Source organism: Panthera uncia, chromosome A2 (genome assembly GCF_023721935.1).
Source record: "Panthera uncia isolate 11264 chromosome A2, Puncia_PCG_1.0, whole genome shotgun sequence".
In the NCBI taxonomy this organism is placed as follows: Eukaryota; Metazoa; Chordata; class Mammalia; order Carnivora; family Felidae; genus Panthera; species Panthera uncia.
This window is the reverse complement of record NC_064816.1, coordinates 125,092,096-125,116,999: the sequence shown is the minus strand read 5'-3', so window position 1 is coordinate 125,116,999 and position 24,904 is coordinate 125,092,096. Positions and strand designations below refer to the sequence as shown.

General features: G+C 35.9%; 1 protein-coding gene across 12 annotated transcripts in view; it reads left to right on the top strand.

Moving 5' to 3' along the window:
* The window catches only part of IMMP2L (inner mitochondrial membrane peptidase subunit 2), an 879,044-nt gene that overhangs the window by 235,740 nt on the left and 618,400 nt on the right, over positions 1-24,904 (top strand). Inside the window, exon 5 of one of the 12 annotated variants that reach the window (XM_049642968.1) lies at positions 14,071-14,476. The exons of 10 other annotated variants lie outside the window; for them this stretch is intronic. In XM_049642968.1, coding sequence (XP_049498925.1) covers positions 14,071-14,077 — 7 coding nt within the window. In that variant the 3' untranslated portion in view covers positions 14,078-14,476. Of the gene's footprint in view, positions 1-6,704; positions 11,424-14,070; positions 14,477-24,904 lie in introns of those variants that run through there. One more of the 12 variants, XM_049642966.1, reaches the window with a different exon arrangement.

Sequence of the window (24,904 nt, the reverse complement as noted above, 5' to 3'; positions counted from 1 at the left end):
GTGCTCAACACATCTCCAAAGGCAAGGGAATTAAAAGCAAAAATGAACTATTGGGACCTCATCAGGATAAAAATCTTCTGCACTGCAAAGGAAACAATCAACAAAACTAAAAGGCAACCAACGGATGGGAAAAGAATTTGCAAATGACATATCAGATAAAGGGCAATATCCAAAATCTATAAAGACCTCACTAAACTCCACACCTGAAAGATAAATAGTCCAGTGAAGAAATGGGCAGAAGACATGAATAAACACTTTTCTAAAGAAGACATCCAGATGGCCAAGAGACACATGAAAAGATGCTCAACGTCACTCCTCATCAGGGAAATACAAATCAAAACCACACTGAGATACCACCTCATGCTGGTCAGAGTGGCTGAAATGAATAAATCAGGAGACTGTAGATGCTGGCAAGGATGTGGAGAAATGGAAACCCTCATGCACTGTTGGTGGGAGCGTAAACTGGTGCAGCCCCTCTGGAAAACAGTGTGGTGGTGCCTCAAAAAATTCATTTTTGGTATTTAAAAGGAAAAGCAATCTGTATTTAAGAGTGATGATAACTGTGAAACCGTTAGTTTATTAAAAAGAAGAACGGTCACAGATTGGATTTTCTGGGCAAAATGGAAGCTCATATTTTGTCTTTTACCTTTATCCTACTTCATCTTTCAGTATGTGTCCCTTCTTTTCACCATCTCTTTGTCCCCCACTTCTTTAAGCATCTATTTAGTGTTTATTGTGTGACCATTCTGTACTGTGTGCAGTGAAGACAAGAGTGAATAATAATTGTTCCTGCTGTCAGGGGTATCATATGCTACTGGAGGAGTCAGCTAAATTTTCAGTGAAGTATCCTAGTACTGCAATAAAAATATAGCAAGATGGTAAGGAAACACCAGTGTTCTCCATTGTCCTCTCACCAGTCAGGGCTAGTTCCCTATTTTTTGCTCTATTCTTTGGATCTCACTCTGCTCAACTGCCCACATTTTCCATAGCAGGAATTTGGTAAAAGACATTTTGTGCAAAACTATTGATTGTAATTGAATAGGACCTCTTTCCTGGGCAGCTGTATAAAATGGACTGTGATAAGCATCAGAAATGATTGCCTATTTTGTGATATAAAAGAAGTCCATGCTCTTTTGGGGGAGGGCGACCTTAAATGTACTAAGAATCAATTCTTAATTTATCAGTGGGTGGTATTTTTCACTATGCTTTAAAAATACTTCCTTCTTGGTTTCCTTTGGGCAACTTTAGTTCTTCTGGTTAATATGCATGAGGGAATATGACAGAATTTAAATGATAACCCATACAGAATATTATTACGAGGTAGATTTGCTATAAAACAATCATAGGGAAATAGGCAAATAAAAAGTAGAATATATTTCGTGGCTTAATTTATATTACTTTGTACTAGCTACTCTTTTCAGTTACATTCCTTAGGTCTCAATCTTTTTTTCTTTTAAGAAAAACCTGTAGGATAATTTTATTTACTTAATCTCAGTAGAGAAATAGAGATATTAAAATGGACAGTGAAAAGGCATTAATAGTTTTCAAACTAGGCTTAACTGCCACAGATTGATCAGAAGCTAGGGAACTTACCCAAGGAAGGAGGATGAGAGCCAGCCTTTTCTTAGACTATGAATATAGGGCACAATGGGGATATGTTCGCTTTACTGAACCTTTCATTCTACTCTTATTAGAACAGCTTTCTGACTGATCTTCCATTTCCCTAGTCTTCTCTATCCGAATCAATCCTCCACTCTTCTGGCATTTACCTTTCTAGAATGCTAATCTGCTCTTACCACACTAATGTATAAAGCCTGGAACCACCATCTGATCAGTTGCAGAAAGAGAGAGAGGATCATACTTTCCTCATCTTAACTTGTCCAGCCCCCACTTATCTCCTTACTTGCCATTCCAACCATATACAATTCTGCCCTTTCCAGGAAGCCCATACTTCATCATGGCGATATGCTGCTGCACATGCTGTTTTCTGACCTGGAATACCCTTTCCTCTCTGTATTCTGGCCAAGCTCTAAGTTTCTTCCGAGTCACTTCTTTGCTGAAGAGACTCTTACTGTCAGTCATGTTTCTCTCTCCTCTATATCTGCTACACGTAGCCAGATTCTTAATTATTATACTGTATTTTATTTCCTCTGAATCTATTTTCCAACTAGAGTACAAATTCCCGTAGATGACTTCACATAAGCAATTCCAGCATTGACACAATCTGAAGTTTAGTAGACAAAGTAAATGCTTGTCGAATGTGAAGAAAGCTGAGATTAGATTGAACATGGCATTTTGAGTGCTTCTGTGATATTTGGTTTTGGTTACAATTATCATTATCCCATTGAAGTTACTTTATAAATGGCTAAGAAATGATAAAAATGGCCATAGATTACCTTCAGTGGTTTGTTTGGTGCTAGTCAGTGCTATCATCTCTCAGCCCCATACCTGCCCATTTCCGCTCTATGCCAGAAATCAAACACCTGAGAACTATGCCTGCCTGACACCATTGCCAGTAAGTTTTCTGCTATGTGCGACCAAAGGAAGGCAATGGTGGAAAATTGGAAATCAATTAAATTGAAATATAGGCATCAAAATATTTTAAAATCTCCAACCCGTAACATATGTATGGTAATAATAAAAAATAGCATTATTTCTAATAAGGACTATAATTTTAGAGTTAGTGATAAGTCCAACAGTACTTTAAGATATCTGTGATTATTGTTGGTCACAATAAATACTACTGTCATTTATTGCCTACATTCTTTTTTTTTTTTTTTGAGGGACTTTTTTGTTGTTGTTGTTGTTTTAAGTTTTATTTATTTATTTTGAGAGAGAGAGAGAGAGAGAGAGAGAGAGAGCAAGCATGAGGGGGAGAGGGGTAGAGAGAGAAGGAGAAAAGAAGGAATCCCAAGCAGACTCTGCTCTGACATCTGCTGATATGGGACTTGAACTCACCAACTGTGAGATCCAAGACTTTAGCCGAAACCCAGTCCGACGCTTAACCGACTCAGCCACCCAGGTGCTCCTATTGTCTACATTCTTAATGGAAGGAAATTTAAATATTTAGTTAGATATTAGAGAAAATAAACACATGCTGTTTTTTCCATCCAAATACAGGAACCATTGGCCCTCTCATCTCTGAATTCTCTCTGTTGAATTCTTTGGTAGGTGAGGGGTACATGAATCTCAGTTAGAGAACCTCTGCTCTAAATAGATTTGTATAACAAAATGGCCCTGAGTATGTACTGTCTTTTGAATATATTTGCTTAATTACATACTTTACCACAATGCTGTATATACTTAATGGGGAAACAAAATCCTCTGAAATAATGGAAAGAGGACAGTAAGTGACTCTATGTGAGTATGTATTAATTCTTTGGTGAATGAGATACCACATATTAAATTAGCTCCTCTTATACACTAAATAGTGCCTCATGGACCTTTCATGGTAAAATTGTGACAATACACTTTTTTTTTTCCGTTTTGTCAACTGGTTCAAGCTTGTTTACTTGCAATGCTCAATTAGACTGGCTACAATAACATTTAATTTTTTTGTTTTTTTCCAAACAATTGAGTTTCTGCAATAGCCTTCACTAATTGCCTGGTGTAAGATTCTTACTAGAGTATTTACAAATGTATTATTTGTTGTGTATTTGTCAGCTCGCTCAAAGAGCCAATAATGAAAACAATTGCATTTTACCCATTTCAGCTAGAAAACAATTTCTGCATTTTTTTTCTTCCTGCTCCACAATGTCAACCCTGAATTATGACAATTTCACCAGCATTTGAAAAATTATTATGTTTATTGGATTATTTGCAGGTGGGGCTCTGTGATTTCGTCTACAAATCAGTGGTTAATTTAATGATGCGCTAGTTTATATTTAGCAAAATGAAGCATAACAAGCTCAGCTGAAAAAGTGATTCTTGCTTTAACCAGTATCTTCACACAGCTGTTTAAATACCATATTGTACTTGTTTTTTTTCCTCTTTCCTTATTTAGGATGGCACATGGTACTTGTGTAATCTTTGCTTATTTTAAGCTGGCATAAAAGAATGGCTCTCAGCAAATTGGAGGCAATTTGCAAAACTAAAGGATATTCTTATGAATTCAGGCCAAGATAAATTATTATTGAAGAGTATATCTTTTATTCCCCAAAGTTTTTTTAGTTTTTTTTTTTTTCATTATAATGTTATGTTTCAAAGTTTATGGCAATGGTACCTTCTTTTCATTTGTTCTGTGTAATTTTCTTTCTTTTGTATGAAGATACCATTAAAGTAAGATTATCCCTGAAAAGTCAGATCTTTTGAATTTGTAGTAAGTATTTCATGCTTTGAGTTATCAATTTTATAATAATTTTCTTCCTAGAAATGATTGGCTTTTTATATGCAGATGTAAATGATGACTATTGAGATGGAAAGTTTAAATAATTTTTCATAACTATTTTTTTCCACTCCTGAGTAACCCTCTCTGCCTGTCTCCTTGACCCACACTCCTATGCACCAATAAGCTGCAGTTTCCTTTCCTTCTGGATTTATGCCTAATGTACCAAATAAAACTCTCTCTAAAGGTTCCATTGTTTTGTTTGCCCTTATACACTTATTTGACCTCTATATTTTAATGAAACGTACTGCAGTATTTTCAGATCGTATCATTTTGTCACCATACCTCTGTGACTTGAGACACTGTGCTGTGTCTAGATCTTACGACTGCTTCACATATGGAACTGTATTCCTATCTATCTGCTGAGCATATGATCTGCTAGAAAATGGACACAACTGATATTGAAAAGATAAGGAATACAGATGCAGGAACATAGTTGTTACTTTAAACACTGAGGTTAAGTACACCAGTGTAATTGTTGTACTTTGTAAAACACTTCAATCTGCATCTCTGTTTCCTAAAATGTGGAACGTTGTGTAAAATGATCAGTTCTATTCTATATCTTTATTCTGGATTCTGAGTATCATAAATATCAGGACTGGTTTTAGTTGATCATTTTTATTAGGTAGAACAATTATGTTGTCTTAATACTAGACTTAGATCTAACAACTGGAAGCACTGTCCCAGGACCTATGAATAATAATAAAAGTTGTAGTGCTCTGAGTTTTGTAAGGAATTAGAAATGCAGTGAGGACATATAGGAAACACTTATAAGTAAAGGAAAAACAGCTTGTCAAAGAATAAAGATAAACTGTGTAAATGGTGAATATGGTTAAAACTTAAGGGATACTTAGAAACTTGAAAGTTATTTTGCTGAATTAAACAATATTGTATGTGTAATTATATTTTATAGCATTATATTAAGTTTTCAAGCAAAGTGTATATAATATATATAGCATATATTATTTTGGAAAGTATTACCCTGAGACCTTTTTATATTTTGACCTGCTGTGAAGCTGATAATCATAGCTTTTCCTAGTTGAATTTCATAATAGAATAGAGCATATGTGAACATGCTTTGTACAAAATACATGACTAGAATTCTTTAGTAAAATTAGGAAAAATGGAACCAAAATCAAGTCAGTGACTGAAAAGTAGAGGCTATTAAAATAAAAATAACAATTAAATGGTAACATTTATGATACAGCTGTCAGCCAAATAGGCAAATGTTTAAATAAATTAAAATCTTCCAGTTGTGAGGAGCACCTGGGTGGCTCAGTTTGTTGAACGTCCGACTTGGGCTCAGGTCATGATCTCACAGCTCGTGAGTTCAAGCCCTGCATCAGTCTCTGTGCTGACAGTTCAGGGCCTGGAGCCTGCTTCGGACTCTGTGTCTCCCTCTCTCTCTGCCCCTAACCCACTCACATTCGTCTCTGTCTCTCTCAAAAATAAGTAAACATTAAAAAAAAATTAAAAAAAAATCTTCCAGTTGTGAGATATATCAATAAAAAAACTTCTAAAATTGGATTAAAAATTAAAATGAGGTATTAAATTTTTGTAACATAATTGAGGATCTTGGATATATGCTTTTTGTTTTGACTTTGAGTTTTCCATTTTATTTATATGTGAGAAATGAACTGAAATGGTAAACTAAGAACTGAATAAAAAATAGTTTAAAAATGCTTCTGGGGCACCTAGGTGGCTCAGTTGGTTAATCATCGGACTTTGGCTCAGGTCCTGATCTCATGGTTTGTGAGTTTGAGCCCCACGTCAGGCTCTGTACTGACAGTGAGGAGTGTAGTGGGGATTCTCTCTCTCTCTACCCCTCCCCTGCTCACTCTCTCACTTCCTGAAAATAAATAAGAAAACAGAAGTTTAAGAAAAGCTTCTTACAATTATTTCTTTGAACATCAGAGAGGCTTTTTAAATAATGAGTGATCAATTCCATAAGCATAAATTTTAAAAGTATAATGCTAATATATATTCATATTTACTATAGTTTTCCCCTTCATTTTGCTGAGGGTAGCAGGCTCTTAATCCTATTAACTTAATCATTTTCACTGATTCACCCCAAGGGACAAAAGTTAGGAGGCATCTCCAAGTTGATAGAATAATTTGGTCAAGAGCTTGATTACTGCACCCTGAAATTAAAAAACAAACAAACAAACAACAAAAAAAAACAGGTAGCACTCGACATCCAGATGTGCCTGTTGTTTAGAACATAGTTCACATAAATAGCTGTTTTTATACCCCACTTAATGGTGAAAGACATGTAGGAACAGGGTGATGGGCTATATCTGATTTGGCGTTTTCTTTCCAGATGCTGTCATCAGATTATAGATCCCAATCTTACGGAGCCACCTTGAAATGAGTACTGGAGTTTGGCAGTTGATTGTGCTTAGTCCAGTTCCTGAAACTTCACATCAAAATCCCTCTACAAAACTGAGAGTAATTGGCTCTATTTTTATCAAGCTCAACAAAAAGCAGAAATGCTAGATTTCATCTGTCATTTCATTCAATAAACATTTGTTGGTAGCTATTATGTGCTAGACATTCTGGTAGCAATAGAAAGGTGAATAACCCTGGGATGTTGCCCTCAAGGAGTAAGCAGACAGTGGGGAACACACACACACACCTATGCGTACAAGTACTTTGTAGAGGGTGCAGCCCTGGGTTTTGAAGGTTAGGTAGCAGTTCTATATGTAGAAGAGAAGGAAAGGGGCCCTGTATGCTATCATATGAACAGTGGGAAAAAACATTAAAAAATTTTAAGTAGAAGAGTAATACCAATCATTATCTGATGTATTCTGTGAAGATATATTCTATGAATATTCTAAAAAAGTCAGATACTAGAGACTGAAACTGCCACTGAAAATTCTAGATAAATTGTCATAACTGCGTGCTAGTCCCTGTGCTGGTATGGCTATGAGGATGAATAAGGTGCATTCTTGCCTTCTCCAAACTCACTACTAAATTGAGGGATATAGGTAATTCAAAACAAACTGCAATTCAAAGCGCTAAATGTTGTAATAATGTTACAACAAAGTGTTAGGGGAAAACTCCAGGTGATTAATGTTTTGTTTTTGTAAATTTCTTTCTCTCATTGGTTATTTTTAATGCCCCCCCCTTTTTTTTTTGACAATCAGCTCCAGTGAGTTAAATTACATAAACTACAATGCATCCTTTTTAAAAAGAAGTGAAAAATATTTAGGAATATTTTTCCTCATGAAGGATAAAGACTGTAATCCTATTCTTTATGAGAAAAATATTCAAATTTGGTAAGGCCCAAATTTGACTTCCTGTATTTAGATTTTTATAACATTGAAAGTGCACCTGTATTTCAGAAACAGGCCTTATGCTGAGAAGGTGATATGAGGTCATTAAATTGAGGTATATTTCATAGAAAGAATAGTAATCACTGTAGTTTTGACTGAGAGGGACAAAAAAAATTTTATTGTTCATGTTAGTTTTAAAACACAGAGTAAAGCAAAAACTATTTAAAAGATATATCAATTCTTGAGGTTTCTGGGTGGCTCAGTCGGTTGGATATCTGACTTCGGCTCAGGTCATGATCTCACGGTTTGCGAGTTCGAGCCCTGCGTAGGCTCTGTGCTGACAACTCAGAGCATGGAGCCTGCTTTGGATTCTATGTCTCCCTCTCTCTCTGCTCCTATCCCACTCACGCTTTGTCTCTCTCTGTCTCAAAAATAAATAAAACATTTAAAAAAATTTAAAAAAATAAAAAAAGATATATCAATTCTGAAAGCACATTAGTTCTAAGAGTATCAAAGGAATCAACAATAATAAACACTTCTAGATTTTTGCAATTAATCAGTTAGGCTAACGATTAGAGCCTAGGCCTCTTTATGGATGAGATCTCAGTCATTGAGTTACACCCTAAAGATTGGTTAGGCCACATTGTTTTATTGGGAGAGCCTGTCATGATAGCATCTCAATCCTTAACCTCCTTTCTGAATTACAAAAAAAAATGTATATCCATCCCATTGATCATCAATGTGATCTCCTATACAAAAATTAAAAGCCTTTAAATATTTCTGAAAATATGTTCATGTTGATATGAGATAAAGTCAGATATGTGCCAGACTTCTTTCATATTTTTTTTTGTTATTAATGAAATTATACATGTATTCTTTGGAAAACTTAGAAATACAAAATAAAATGAAGAAGACAATGAAAAGAGAGTCATTACACACATTTTGATCTAAGTCAGTTTTATTTAAATAAAGATATCAAAATAATCCCTGCAAATTTGGGGTATTATATTTTACATTTCATGATATTTGGGGATCTGTACTATATACCCGAAATTTGTGGTACTTTCCAGAAAGCATCTACCATACTCTTTCCTTCCCTTTTCCACTTTTCCCCAGAGGTACCTTCAGCTAATTCTCAACTACTTCTTGTGAAAAACAATGCACATAGAGACCGCTGGAATTGAGACCTCACCCAGAGTGGTGACAGGCTCACAGGGAGGCTGCCGTTTCAAGGACCAGGTTCTAGGAGTTTGTTCTCAGCGTTGCAGGTCCTGAAAATGGACTCTTCAGTATCTAAAAGTTTATCAGTCTTTCTGGGATAGACCTGAAGCAAATTCATGAACACATATGATATTACTGATCCGTAAATCAGTGTGCTAATTGATTAATTGTCGTTCAAGTTTCGCCCTAAGGAAATGGATTTCTTTTGGAAGCCCCAAAGCCAGCTGATCTCACTGAGCTTCACGCTGCTGCCCATCTGAGTTCCTGCCAGAATGCCAATCCTTTTCCAATAATCTTCCCTCCCTCTCTTTTGCTCATGTCGTACTCTTGACTCCTTTTCCCTTCCCAGTTTCCCAGTCTTCCCAACCCTTGCAACTCTCTAGAGACTCCACTTCATAGCAAAACAAAACAATCTCCCAAAACAAAAGTTTCCCCCCTATATTCTTAGACTTGTCAAGGAGTTCTCTTAATTCTACTTCCTGTCACAACTAAAATCTGAAATCTGAGGCCACTTCCCCCAATATCAGACCTTCCCTCTCTTAGACAGTCAAACTTTGAAATTCTTATTCTAAATCATCCCTTCATAGATGTCATGTAGATCATTCTTCTTTGGGCACATTGTTTTTCTTTTAAGGAGAATGGCAAGGATGGTATTTAAGTTTTCTTATTGACATTTACCTTCTATCATGCTTCTTAAAGTAACATCTTGATTTTGGATATTGAGGTACAGGCAGTTTAATCTATTTTCAGGTTTTTTTCTCAGAAAAAATATTTAATATGTAATATTTAATATGTAAATAGGTGTATGCACAGATATGGGTGTGTATATACATATATAAATGTACATGTATGTGAGCTCGTGATATTTCTACAAATGGCTGAATGTTACATTTTGACCCTTCTCAATTCATTCTCAGGATATTAACTTCATTTCCATTTGGGATGCAATGTTTGCTGTTGTCCTCTTTCTCTACCCTACAGCCGCTAGTATATTTTTGCTTTGGAAGAAAGCTATCTCCATAAATACTGTGGCATTTATTTGCTGTAAAAGGCTTTAGCTGCACGTTTTACTTGGACATTGATTTCTCATCATGTGACAGAAATGGCAAGGTTAGCATTTTAGGGGAGCTTCTCTTCTGTTAACAATATCTTCATCCCCTCATTAGTTTAATTCATGATAATAATCCAGACAAGCTTTGACCATTAAATCCTTTTAGGCTGCAGAGTTTCCCAAAGGCCATTCTTCGTTTTTGAATAATTAGTTTTTTCAATTCATTTTAGTGTATGAAGGTAATAGTATATGGGAATTCATTTTCTTCTGATGCTATAAACTTTCCATTAATGTATGAGATTAACTTTTATGTTTTTCTTTTCCTGTAGAGCTGACTGTTAGAGTATCCAATAGAGTATTTTGTAGTATTCAGACTAAAGCTCTTTTGGGGAGTTTGTGGTTTTAATAGGTGTTCCTTCAATTCTGTTCCTTCCATCACACCTTTTTCTTTTATTGCACGGGAAATGATGAGGTCTCTCCAAAAAGCATTTATGAAATCCCTGAAGAACCCTGGTAAAGGTACTGAGATTGATTTTTGTGTTTCTTTTTAAAAAAATACTCAAAGAAATTTGAGAAGCCCATATCCTTTGGAAGCTTAATATTAAAAAAATTGTCTACCCTATCTAAAAAATTGCCTTGTTATGCCATTATTATTTCTGACAAATAGATCAGGTAGAGTTACAAAGAACAAAAGAATTAACTTTAAGTTATTTCTCCTCAAAATTAGAAGAGAGTCTCACAGAATAATATATAGGATATTCTAACTTTGCATAGTCATGATTACAGAATTAAAATCTCAAAGCACTTTCTAGAGATAAGAAAAAGCAGTGCAGGAATAAATAATCAAGATTGGCTGCTTCCAAACAGCAACTGTATGTAAGTACCTAAAACAAGAATTGCTTTGTGAGGCTGAGCTTTTTCATTTATTCAGCCAAAGATGCATTACTGTGTTTTTTTTTTAAATGTGATTTTTGTCTTGAAGGAAGAACTGAGAATATATTCATACTTAAGGAGTTGCTAATACTTACTAGTTGATATAATAATGAAATAATTTATAAATAATAAATGTTTTACTTTTTAAGATTTCTATAGTCCCCTTTGAAAGAGGGGAAAAAAGAACTTGAACTCTCAGTAGAGCTGAACAAGGCAATTAAAAGTAGAAATTTTTTGGTCAAAACAATGCATTAGGGTTTTTAAAAGTTTGTATCTTGGGTATTTATGAAATTTCAAAATTTAAAATGACATTTATATAAATCCATCTTTGACTTTCTAAAGTTTCAAGGGTGGGGGGCAAATGAGGCAGTATCATGAGCTATTTTCAGGCTAGGAGGATATAATTAAGTTTGAGAAGAAATGTAGTGAATACCGTATTTGGGGTTTAAGTCACTGAAGTAGAGTGTAAAGATACGGATGTTTTAGCCCTAGTAATTATCTCACAGATGAGTCATGTTGAGAAAATGCTCCTTAAAATCTATTCAATGTCATACCCTTTCCTGATAGAGCAATATATTTGTAGGTGAGTGGAACTAGAAGTAATCAAATAAAAGGTGCTCAGTAATAGATGGTGGCAGTTGTCATAATTTCCATTAGAGAAACCAAAGAGAAGAAAAGAAAACATTTTTTATTTCAGTGCTTTTTGAGTGTGATGGCGGAGTACACAAACAGCCTGGGCCTGAATTCTTGCTCTGCTGCTTAGTACAACAGGTAACCTTGGTTATGTACCTAATCTGTTTGTGTCTCAATTTCCTCATTTATAAAATGAGGACAGTAATAACAAGTCTTAGGAAAATTGTTAGGACTCAGTGAACATATTTGCATATGCGTGTGTATTCATGTGTGTCTGTGTACAGAGAGATCTTAAAAAGGTGCTATGTATAGGTATTAGTTGTTCTCATTATACCATAGTTACTATTTTCCATTCTAGACTTCATAAACACTTTAAATTTATTCCACAAATATTAATTAGGCTCCACTGTTTGCCAAGCACTACTCTCAGTACTGGGTATACCATAATGAACAAGGCAGTTTAGGACCCTGTTCTCATGGAACCCTGTTCTTATATTTTAGTTTGGGAAGTCAAGATAGACAATTTGACAAGTATGTAAGTGATAAAAATGTCATGTAATACTCACTGCTACATAGAGGATTCAAGAGGAATGATGCGATAGGTTGAGTAGTCCAGGAAGGCTTTTTAAGGGAAGTGACATTTAAATTGAGAGCTGATGACAAAGAAACAATCCTGTGAATTTCTGGTGCAAGAACATTCCAGTGAAGAGTTTCTAAGATGTGCTCCGAGAACAAAGACTGATGATGGGTAGTAGGCTGGGCATGAACCCTGTGAGATACTCTCTGAGAAGGTGGATAGGATCTGGATTTGTAGGGCTCTGTGAACCTGAATAAGGAGTTAGGATACCATTTTAAGTGTGGCAGAGAGTTCTTGGAAGATTTTTAAGTGGAAGATTGATGTGACCTAATTCACACTGTAAAATTTCTTATGATTAAGGTCTGCTGTAATCAAAACAATATGGTATTGGAGGAGCGAGAGACACATAGGTCAGTTGCAATGAATATGGAACCCAGAGTAGACTTGCATAGATATGCCCAAAGGTACAAAAGTAATTTAATGGAGAAAGGGAAGGCATTTCAACAAAAGGGCTCTGGAGCAATTGGACATTCACAGGTGAGATCATGAACCTTGACCTAAGTCTCACACCTTATACAAAAATTAACTCAAAATGGAGCATGGACTTAAATGTGAAACATAAAAGTATACAAATTTCAGAAACAAAAAACAACAGGATAAGATCTTTAGAATTGAGGGCTAGGCAAAGAGTCTGACTAGACACCAAAAGCAGGATGCACAGAAGGAAAGGAAAGATTGGTAAATTTCACCTCATTTGTTTTGTAAGAGACCTTTGTTAAGAGAATGAAAACATAAGCTACACATGGGGAGAAAATATTTGAAAACTGCATATCTGACCAAAAACTAGTGTCTAAAATATGTAAATAACTATTGAAACCTAACTGCAGAAAACCAAACAATCCAGTTAGAAAATAGGCAAAAAGCATGAAGAAGCGTTCCACTGAAGAGGGAATACAGATGACAAATAATCACATGAGAAGATGTTCAACACCTTTAGCCATAGGAGGAAAGCAAGTTAAAACCATACTAAGTTATTACTACACGCCTATTAGAATGATGAAAATAAGAAAGTAACAACACCAGATACTGGTGAGGATGTGAAGAAATGGGACCACTCACACTTTGCTGATGGGAATGTAAAATGATACAGTCACTCTGGAAAACAGTGTGGTAGTTTCTTAGAAGCTCTAAACATGCAGTTACCATGACATCCAGCAAGAGCATTCTTAAGCATTTATTCCAGGGATATGACAACTTACATTCATACAAAAACCTGTACAGGAATGTTCACAGCAGCTTTATTGGTAATTAGCCCAAACTGGAAACATCCCAGATGTTCTTCAAAGGTGGATGGTTAAATAAATGGTGACACATATGTACCATGTAATCCTACTCCACAATAGAAAGAGATGATACATGAAACAACTTGGCTGAATCTCCAGGGAATTATTCTGAGTGAAAGAAACCAGTCCCCAAAGGTCACATACTGAATGATTCCATGTATGTACCATTCTTGAAATGAGAAAATTATGAAATGGGGAACATGAGTGGTTGTCAGGGGTTGGAGATAGGGGGAGGAAGGAAGCAATTGTGTCCACAAAAAGGATGACAAGGAGGGATCCTTGTGGCAATGGAATCGTTCTGCACCATGACTGCTTCAATGTCAACATCCTAGTTGTGATTTTGTACTATAGTTTTGCAAGGGTACATGGCTTATGTCTGTATTATTTCTTAAAACTGTGTATGAAGCTACAATTCTCTGAAAATAGCAAGTGTAAGTAAAGAAAAGAACACATTATTTTGAGTGATCAGGAGAGAATGTATGGCCTCCAGCCCTAGTTATTCTGATTTAACTGGTCAGCAGTGGGGGTCTGTCGTGTACTTTTATAAAGACCTTCAGGTGATTCTACTGTGCAGACAGAGTGGAGAAGCTCCGTAAAGCTGCAAACAAATCCCTCTGGGCTTTGGTGCCAGATGTTACCCATGCTTTCTTTAGGTTGTGATACTTGTTCCAGACTTTTGACTTTGCAAGACTGTGATGTGATCCCAGAGGACCAGTGTCACTTCCTCAACTGAGGCCACGCAGCAGAGAATGCTTGAGGTATCTATATATCTATGAATATCGTGATATTTTCCCCTTGAAAGTAAGTTTTACCTTAATGTTTTTTTCCCCAAAGTCCTATTGAAATAATTACTTTCATTATATTCTAGTTACTGTAATTTTTTTGATAAGGAGGGAGGCATTGCTTAGTCACATTTGCAGATTGCTGTTCATCCTTTTGTTTCTCTTTCTCTTTAATATGGTCCCTGGCTGGGCAATAAAATCCTACGTGTAAACAGGACATATGCGAATCTTCTTGCATGGTAGCTGCAGGAGTCTTCAAAAAAAACAAAAACAAAAACAAAAACAACCAATATTTAATTCACATATGAGATTCCTCTTTAGAGTACATGCTGCTTATGATTAGAGACTACATAAATTATTACCTTATAAATAAGTTTAATACTTTATTTTCCAGGATACCTGCTTGCTTTTCATCTTTTTAAAGTAGAGAAGCATACATTTGTTTTTCCTCTGACTCAGCTACTTTTAAAGAATATTCTGGCAAAACCCCATGGGTAAAGAGATTGTATTTGCTCCTGAAAATGTCCAACTCTTGTTTAATTTTCTAGTGCCTGCTTAATTAGTGTTGCATTTGGAAGATTATGTATTCGATATAGAGCTCCGCAGAACATCTACTACCTAGTAGGCATTCAGTGATTGTTAATGAATAGGGTTAACAGTTGTTTGGATATCACTGCTATGTACCAGCACTGAGGACAATCCTGTCTTCATGTAGCTTTCAGTTTTGTGTTGAGTTATATAAATATTAAGAATGATTTGAGATTTGTTATCATAATATCTCAATTATTGGACATTATGAAAACTCTAAAATTTGCTGAATCCTCGTGTTTGTATGTGTGTTTGCATGTGTATGTGTGTATAACGGTATGCTAACCTTTGCCCTCTGTCTTTGTCTCTCTTCTTCCTCATGACTCAGTCTTATCATTATACACCTGTTATTTATAACTCTGATAGTTCAGGACAAAGAGTGAAGTCTGTAAGTTGTTTCTTGAATCAATTATGGTCCAAATAGTTTTGCCTTTGGACTGTACTTTTCCTCCTTTATGACCTGTAGTGAACAGAATTTGTTTGCTCATGGCTGACTCTCATCACTGATCAGTTTATAGCCCCTCTTTTAGTTTAGTTTATTACTTATTTTCCTCCTGTTTCCATTCCTCTCTCTTCATTAAGTATTGATGTAAAGTATTTAATGGATATCCCTACAATTTGCTCTCCATCAGCTTATTGAGATATATGTGTATCCTTGAAAAAGGATTATTTGGTTTTATTTTTTGTATTGTTTAACCTCATATAGCATTTTTCGCATCCCAGATACGGTTTTAAGCTTTGGTCAACGTTAATTCATTTAATCCTCACAGCAACCCTGTGAGGTAGGTACTGTTATCCCTGTTGGCACAAAAAGGTTGAATAATTTACTTAATGGTACATAACTCATAGGTGTGGAGCCCGGATTTCAACGTGGACCCTTTAGCTCTAGAGTCTACACCTTTAACTATGATTAGCTGCCTCTCCATGAATACCAAGTATTGTGCTATAAATCCTATTTGGTTCTTTCCCTTTTGTTCATGTTGCCACGTGTACATCAAGTTCATGACCTCTAATTGCTACCTGATACTCTGTTGTGATACCACATTTTACAAACATCAACTTTACTGAGGTATAATATACACACAATAAAATAAACTTGTGTTAAATATATAATTTCCTGGGTTTTGGCGAAGGTATACATACCTGTAACTAGCAACACAATCAATACATAGAACATTTCCTTCCCCTTGAGATACACGTTGGAGTCCCGTGCCACCTCAGTCCTACCCCAGGCCCAAGAAACCATTGATCTTTCTGTCACAATGGGTTAGGGAGTTTTGTTTGTTTGTTTGTTTTTGTTTTTTTTACTAGATTTTGCATAAGTGGAATCAAATAGTATGTGCTCTTTAAGCTGGCTTCTTTTGCTCAGCGTGTTTTTGAGATACATTTATGCTATTGCTTGAATTAGTAGTTCATTTGTCTTTATTACTGTGCAATTTTCCATTGAATGGATGTACCACAGTTTGTTTATCCATTCATCTGTTGATGGACATTTGGATTGTTTCTAGTTTTTGGCTATGGTGAATAAAGCTGGAAAGAATATTTGTACACAAGGCTTTATATGTTTTCTTTTTCGGGGGGAAAATGCCTAGGAATGGACTTTCTGAGTCTTATGATAAATGTATGTTTAACTGATAAAAAAAACTTACAAAATGTTTTACAATGTTCTTGTGTCATTTTACACTTTCACTAGTAATGAGTAAGAGTTTGAGTACCTTCACATTCTTGGCAACTCTTGGGATTGTTTGTCTTTTTTTAAATAGCTTTTTCTTTTGGAATAATTATAGAATGATAGCTGCAAAAATAATACAGGAATTTCCTATATACTCTTAACCTAGTTTACCACTATGGTAATATCTTGTGTAACCTTAGTACAGTGTCAAACCCAAGCCAGTGACATGGGTGTAATTCACAGAGCTTATTTAGATTTCACTAGTTTTACACACACTGATTTCTATGTACGTGTATATGTAGTTCTATGGAATTTTATCATGTTGAGATTCAATGTAACCACCACCATAATCAAGATCTAGAACTGTCCCATCACCACAAAGATTCCTCATGTTAGCCTATTACATTCACACATCCCTCTTGGCTCCCTTCCCTCACCTCTTGCTGCTTCCTTTGTGAAGCCCTTGGCAAACAGTCTCTTCACCATCTCTGTAATTTTTCATTTCAAGAATGTTATATAAATGGAATCATACAGTATATAATCTCTTGAGGTTGGCTTTTCTTTATTCAGCATAATTCCCTTAATATCCATCCAAGGTATTGTCTTATGTGTGTCACTAGTTCTTTCCTTTAAATTACTGGGTGACATGGATGTAGCACCATTTGTTTAACTATTTACCCATTGAAAGACATTAGGATTGTTTCCATTTTTCACTGTTACAAACATGGCTGCTGTGAACTGGAGTGTACATGCTTTTTTGCAGACATAGATTTTACTTTCTCTGGGATAAACGCCCAGTAGTGTATGTTAACTTTTCTTTTTTTCTTTTTAAAGAAACTGCCAAACTATTTTCCAGAATGGTTGTGTCTTTTTGCATTCCCACCAGCAATGTATGATTTATCCAGTTTCTCTGCATCCTTGCCAGCATTTGGCATTGCCATTATTTTTTATTTTAGCCACTCTAATAGTTGTGTAATAATATCACATTTTGGTTTTAATTTGCACTTCCTTAATGGCTAATGGTGTTGAACATCTTTGCATATGCTTATTTGCCATCTGCATATCCTCTCTGGAGAAATGTCTGTTCATGTGTTCTATTGCCAACTTTGAATCTTATCCATTCTACTGGAGTGCATTGGTATCGCACTGTGGTTTTCATGGTTTTTTTTTTTTCCCCTGATAAATTCAGATGTGAGCATCTTTTCAAGTCTCTATAGGTCATTCTTATGTATTTGTGAAGTGTCCGTCCAGAATTTTTTTGCACATTTTTATTTGTCTTAGAGAGTTATGAGAGTTATAAAAGTGATTTCTCCTGGATACCAGTGCCTTGTCAGATACATGTTTTGTAAATGTTTTCCTCTGTTGTATGGCTGGCCTTTTTCATTTTTTACATAATTTCTTTAGAGGAGTAGTTTCTAATTTTGATGAATTTAAATTTGTCCATTTTTTCTTTTATTGTTAGTGCTTTTAATTTTTTTTTTTTTTTTTTTTAGTTTGAGAGAGAGAGACAGAGACAGAGACAGAGACAGAGAGAGAGAATCTTAAGTAGGCTCCATGCCTAGTGGGGAACCCAACATGGGACTCCGTCCCAGGACTCTGGGATCATGACCTGAGCCAAAATCAAGAGTCAGATGCTCAACTGATTGAGCCATCCAGGAGCCCCTATTATTAGTGCTCTTTTACATCCTTCTAACAAATCTTTGTCTACTTAGAAGCCATGAACATTTTCTCCTGGAAATTTTATAGTTGTAGGTTTTATAGTTAGGTCTAAGGTCTAAAGATCCATTTGGAATTAATTTTTGTTCATGTGCCACATTTTAATCTAATTCCCTAGTGAATTAAATAGTTACTAGGTTTACTAGCATAAATAACAGTGTCGACACATTATCACACATGGCTTCATGGGGCTATGTAGAAAAGTATCTCACACAGTATATGCAAACTGTTATCCACAATAGTTATGCACATTTACATTCCTGCTAGCATGGCAGAAAAGTTCCTGTTTACTTTATTTTGACTTCTTATAAATAATTATTTACTAAGGTTTCCTTCTATTCACTTGCTCACAAACTCTGATTTCATATTATGTTGATCTCAGCATGCTTTTCTGTGACAGTCTTGTGGCTCTTTCCCATTGTAGTTATTATAATATTTTGTGGATGGGAAAATCAGTACTCTTACTTTGAACTGTGTCTAAATTATGAGTACAGAGGATGAATGAGGATGAGTGTGAAGGCCTTAGGGCTGCACCATTGGTTCAGTATGTAGGCATTATGATATGTATTTTGCCAACTTGACCATTCTTTGATCTCCTTTTTGGTTCTCATCTTTGGTCCTTATTTTCCATGATGTTGAATTGGTGACCCCAGGTAAGTAAGATATTAATACATATAATTAAGCGCCAAATTGTGTGAAGATAATATTCTAATATAGTTATGAATGCCATATAATTTTAGGTGAAAATATATATGAGCAGATGGTGATGTGAGCAATAACTTTGGTACCTCAATACAGGTCACACCTTAAAAGTCTCTTATCTAGTAAAGGACAAAACCATCATGTTATAAATATGCCACAAACGGCTGTAATATGCAATTTGAAACTTCATGTATTATAAGAAAAACTTGTATTGAACAGATGTTTAAAGTCTTAAGGGCAGCAGTATAAACTAGTTAAATTTACATAATGATTTTATAGGCTAAAATATTAGTTATCTTCTCACTGAAAAGTCCATTCATTGTTACATAACACTTAGCTGGGGTAAGAAATACCTGTACTAATCTTTACCCTGAAGTTCTGACAAAATTGTGTATGAAAATAAAATACTCCTTTTTTGTAGTTTTCTTTGCTAAGTGCTTTCAATATTAATATTAGTTATTAGTTATGAGTTATATCCAGGGAAGCTGTTTTTTGCATTAAATGTGGCTTGCATTGGGTGAACATTATTTTACAGTATCAGCAATGTAGTTTGAGTCTGTCCTTGACAGTTTTGGTATCAAAACTGGAATATACTGAGAAATCTTGGTTCATCTCTGGCAAGGTCTTGATAGTTTCTTTACCATGTTCGCATTAAGTGTATATTTTTTTCCCTTCTGTTTGGTAGCTTAGTGTCTAAATTATAGAAATATCAAAAGAAAAAGAAAAAAATTCACAGCATAGAATTAGGCTGTTACTTGCCTACAGATTTATGTGTAAGTTCAAACTGCTCTGTCTTGTTTAGAGAGAGAGAGAGAGGGAGACTTCTATTAAACACATTTTTTCCAACCATGTTTTCTTGATAGACAAGTTTTGTTTATTTCTAAAGCCATATACCATGCCTTCTGGTTGCCCACGACAGTTCAGGTTTATGCCTATGTTCCTGGTGTAGTTCTTGATAGTATCCCCTTTCACTCCCAAAGTGCAATATACCTTATAATGTACATATTTCTTAAATCAGTCTACTTTCAACATCCCTGGGCTCTTGCTGACCCTGCCACCAACTAGCCATATGACTATGGGTGTAGAAAGGCATCTCAACCTCTTTCGAGTGTCTTCATCTATAAAGTGAAATAGAATGGTAGGACTAAATGATCTCTGAATATTCTGGAAAGCTTTAAAGTTTTATTTCCAGATGCTTAGCCACTTCTGGTATAACAGTGGTGTAGTGAAGTTGCTTTCCAAAAAAAGTTTATTATTTTCTATTTTACTATTTATGGTCCTATTCTTTTCTATCCTATTACATCCTATTAAAAGAAACTCTAGTCATCACCTGTTAAATTGATTTCATGACCAGAACTGGGTTGAGATTCATATCTTGATTCAGATATTCTTGAGTATCTGTCTTATCTGTGACACTCTGAACAGTGACTTACTTTCTGTTAGTTTCAATTTCCTTATCCACTTGTGTTAAAGATGTTGTGGGGGTTAAATGAGATAAGCCATATAAAGCACTTCATGTGGTGCCTCGTGTGTGGAAGACCTCATGGCATGTCCGTTATTCTCTATTTATGCTATAAACAGTATTTTCCTCTGCAAAGATTATATGGTACAGCATATGACTGATTAAAAGTTTTACCACATTATTCATAAATCTGGATAATCACAGATAAAATCTGGATAAAATCACAGATAAAATTATATTCCTGTAGACCAGCAATTTTGAAGTCTATCTATAAGTGCTTAGCCAAACAGTAGTTATGTTTTGTGTACTCCTGTGAAGCAAGGAACTCTGGTTTTCCAGCTGAGTTAAGATCCCCACCAAGAGGTCAAATGTCAGGGAAGTCCACAGGGAAAAGACAGTAGTTTGGAATTTCCTGCCCTGTTCTAGTTGGGATTAATTTAAATCTTTTAAAAGATAGACAAATTGTAATCTTGTTTTTTATTTAAAATAGTATATAGCCTCTTGACATTGAAACATGCATGCCTTTTTTGAGACATTGGAATCCAAAATTATTTTCACAGAAAGTGAAAAGCATCAATACTTTCTTTTTTGTTGAAACAGCAAGGTATTATCTTTTCTAAAATGAAAAGTTAAATTTATATTTGAATAATCTTTTATTATAATACTCAGTAATAACTCGGGCAAGTGGTCACATTCAGATGTTTGGTTTCTGAGTTTATTTTTGCCTCTATCAGGTCTTCTGAGTTTCCCTTCTTTTCTTACCAGTGCGCCATTGCTTATGTCCCATTCTACGTGTCATTGCTGCTGTCTGTCCTTCCTGAGACACAGGGCATTGAGAGGTGTATGTTGAACATGAAGTCCTTTGACTTACTGGCATGTCCAGCCTTGCGTCCTCCATATTGAGTTTCATTCTGAAGAGGAATGAACCTTCTTGACCTTTGCCATTGTGCTGCAAAAGTAGTTCAAAATGGCAAGGATGGTTGTTCCATAAAGAAGGTAAAAGAGTTAAGTACATATCAGGATTATGGTAGAGTTCATATCACTCTGTCATATTCTTTCCATTGTTAACTGAGTTCATTTCTCATGATTGCCTTGTGAATTAGGTTTACTAACCTCAGAAAAGTTCAATATTTGCTAAACAGTCCTGAAACTGGTAGATGGCAGAGTTGAAATTTAAGCCCAAGAATGTCTGACTTACTTTATTTTAGGCTTATCCTGGGAAGTTTGTGAAAGTGCATTCTGAATAATACTCTGGAGATCATATTTCTTATGCTGGTGTTTTCATATGATTTGTCAGTATCACCAAACCAGGCTAGGGTTCTAGTACTCTGCAAAAGAAAAGCAGGATTACAACTCAAAGATAATCCTGGCAAATTGGAAGAACTAGTAAATGTAAACAGAGCAGAGCTCAATAGAGATATACGCAGGGTAATTCACAAAAGGAGAAAAAACTAAGTGTACAAATGCAAGAGTATAACATTAAGAGGTACTAGGCAATTCTCTATTTCTCCTGCAGCCGTGGTCATGACTTAATTATGGAGAATTTGGAGAGAATCCAGAGGAATCCAACAGAAAATATTAAAAGGTTTGAGAAATTTACTCTGTGATGAAAGTCTGAAGGACTGGGTTTATTTAGCCTAGAGAAGCGAAGTCTGAATAGGGACTTAATTACAGTCTTCAGGTTCAGTGAAATCATAGACACAGAGGCCATGAGTGTTTCTCAGGAGAATTGTCTTTTGACAGGCATTCTCAAATATGGTTGTTTTCTTGGTTTTCACTGCGTGTGAAAGGATATTATATGAGTGATGATGAGCAGCTGTTCTTTCTTCGCTGCAGGGGGACAAGCAAGAAAGAGCTTAAATCACCACAGGAGTGATTTAAGGAGAACTTTTCAGCTGGTGGAGATTCTTCTCTCTAAGCTCTATAAAAGTATGAGAGCACCTGTCAGAAATAAGGCTGGATGATAGGCATTTTCATGTTATAATTTTAAGCCTCATTCAGTTTGGTTGGAACCACTTAGGCACTTTCTGAGGTACTTGTGGGCCAAAGCCCAGGAAGGTCCTGAGTTTTGAGAAAGGCAATTCGGATGATGTGAGCTGCTGTGACCACTGGTCATCTGGCAAGTTCTGTTTTCTTTCTTAACATTTTTGGTTACTGCTCCTTAAAAACTCTCTTCGGACTGAATCTCCCCAGATTGCATACTATTATTTGTGACTCTTCATTGCTTCTTTGTATCTAGAAAAACATTCATTTCCTTAGTAGTTGGTCTCATCTAATTTTAAGGGAAGGTTTCTTTTTCTTTCTTTTTTCTTTTTTTTAAAGTTTATTTATTTACTTTTGGGAGAGAGAGAGAGAAAATCCCAAGCAGGCTCCACACTGTGCAAAGCCTGACCTCACAAACCATGAGATCATGACCTGAGCCGAAAGAAAAGACGTTTAACTGACTGAGCCACTTGGGCCCTGAGGAAGCGTTTCTAATTAAAGTTACATAGTAGAGTATGGGATGCAGACAGATACCTCCTATAGGATCTTTACTTGGATTAACTACCTTCTTCCCTTCCTTCCTTCCTTTCTTCTTTTCTCCCACAAATAGCTACTGAAAATCTGCTAGGTTCTAGGCACTGGGGATATAAAGCAGGCAGAAATCTCTGCCATGGAGAGGTGAATAATAATAAAAAAAAACATACTTGGGGGTGCCTGGGTGGCTCAGTCGGTTAAGCGTGCAACTCTTGATTTCAGCTCAGGTCATGATCTTGTGATTTTTGAGAGTGAGCCCCACTGCACTGCCCTAACAGCATGGAGCCTGCTTGGGTCTCTCTCTCTCTTTCTCTCTCTCTCTCTCTCTCTCTGTCTCTCTCTCTGTCTCTCTCTCTGTCTCTCTCTCAAATAAATAAATAAATAAACAAACAAACAAACATAAAAACAACATAGTATATTAAATAGTGATAAGTGTCATTTGGGGAAAAATGAAGCATATAAAAGGAATTATACAAGATCAAACAAAGGTCAATTTGAAATATATTTGTCAGAAAGGCCTCATGTATCTAGGCATCAGAGATATTTTTGAGGTGCCCATTCTGAGCTTCTGCTGCTCTTTTCCCCTTGCTTGCCAGAAACTGGAATCAGCAACTTGGCACATCGTTTCTTATAGGGGTGCTGACTTCTGATATAAAGGGAGCCTGCAAGATTTAAATACTTGACTTCATTTTTTAATTTTTTTTTTAACGTTTATTTATTTTTGAGACACAGAGAGACAGAGCATGAACGGGGGAGGGGCAGAGAGAGAGGGAGACACAGAATCGGAAGCATGCTCCAGGCTCTGAGCCATCAGCCCAGAGCCCGACGCGGGGCTCGAACTCACGGACCGTGAGATCGTGACCTGAGCTGAAGTCGGACGCTTAACCGACTGAGTCACCCAGGCGCCCCTTGACTTCATTTTTTAAAAAGAAGCCCATCCATCAGGTTTTAATAAACACTAATTGTATTTTAAAATTACCTCTGAAGGCATTGAAGACATCCCAGAAATGGTACAAATAGGGCCAGAATTTAGTAAGTACATAAAACAGTCTATTTACTGCCTTCAGTGTATTTACAGGAATATTCCTCCTCACTTTATATTTTGTCTCATGTTGTGTGTTGCATGTGTGAGTGATTTTCTGCAAAGGGCACTTGGCAGTGGAGTGTGAAAGGACTCAACATCCTCACTCCCCGGCAGCCTACCTAATGCACATGATCCAGGGATAGTGGGTCAATAGCATAACCTTTATATTTGAAGAAAGCCTTTTTAAAACAAATTAAGAAAGATGTGGAATTACTGCTGTAAGTATGGGAAGTGATTGAATTACATTGTCATTTTCTTTGTAGTAGCAAGTTGGGGTAGGGAAGACATTAAGAGATAGGGCGTAGGTTACTGATTTACAGTAATGTCTAACCTAGTATTAGTTAGTAGGTGTGTTTGAATAGGGTATGACTCAATTCAAGGACCTCCCTTTGAGGTGATGGATATTAAGGGAGATTTAACTGTACTAATACTTACTATGTTCACTAATAAAATTCCAATTCAGATGGCCTTTAAAATGTAAGATCTGGGGCTGTGACAAGGTCAAAATGCTTCTGTGGGTACAGAACACTTAATGCAAAGACAAAACAGTCAAGGATAAGGAAGGTAATTATATTAATGATTTTTTTAAAAGCATTGGAGGATGCTTTAGGTTACTCTCTGGAACTCCCAAATAGTTTGGATCTCTTCCCTAAAACTCCCAGAATTGGTCCTGTGATTTGTATATCCCTTTGGAGTCACTGAAAGAATAACCTGGGATGCTTGCCCAGTGTTGTAATTTCACATCCAGTTCAGTTCAACACCTTCACCATTGCTTAAACCTTGCCTCAGTATTGAAGTCCATTCAGAATTTGCCACCAAGTTGTCTTTCCAGGCTTTTCCTTACTTCTTAAATAAATTCCCTAAGTCTTAATTTAAAAAAAATATTTTTTTCCCCAAGGCAAAGAGAAATAGCCTCTTGTAGAATACTTAATTCCTTTTGACGAAGTTTGGCCAACCCTACAAT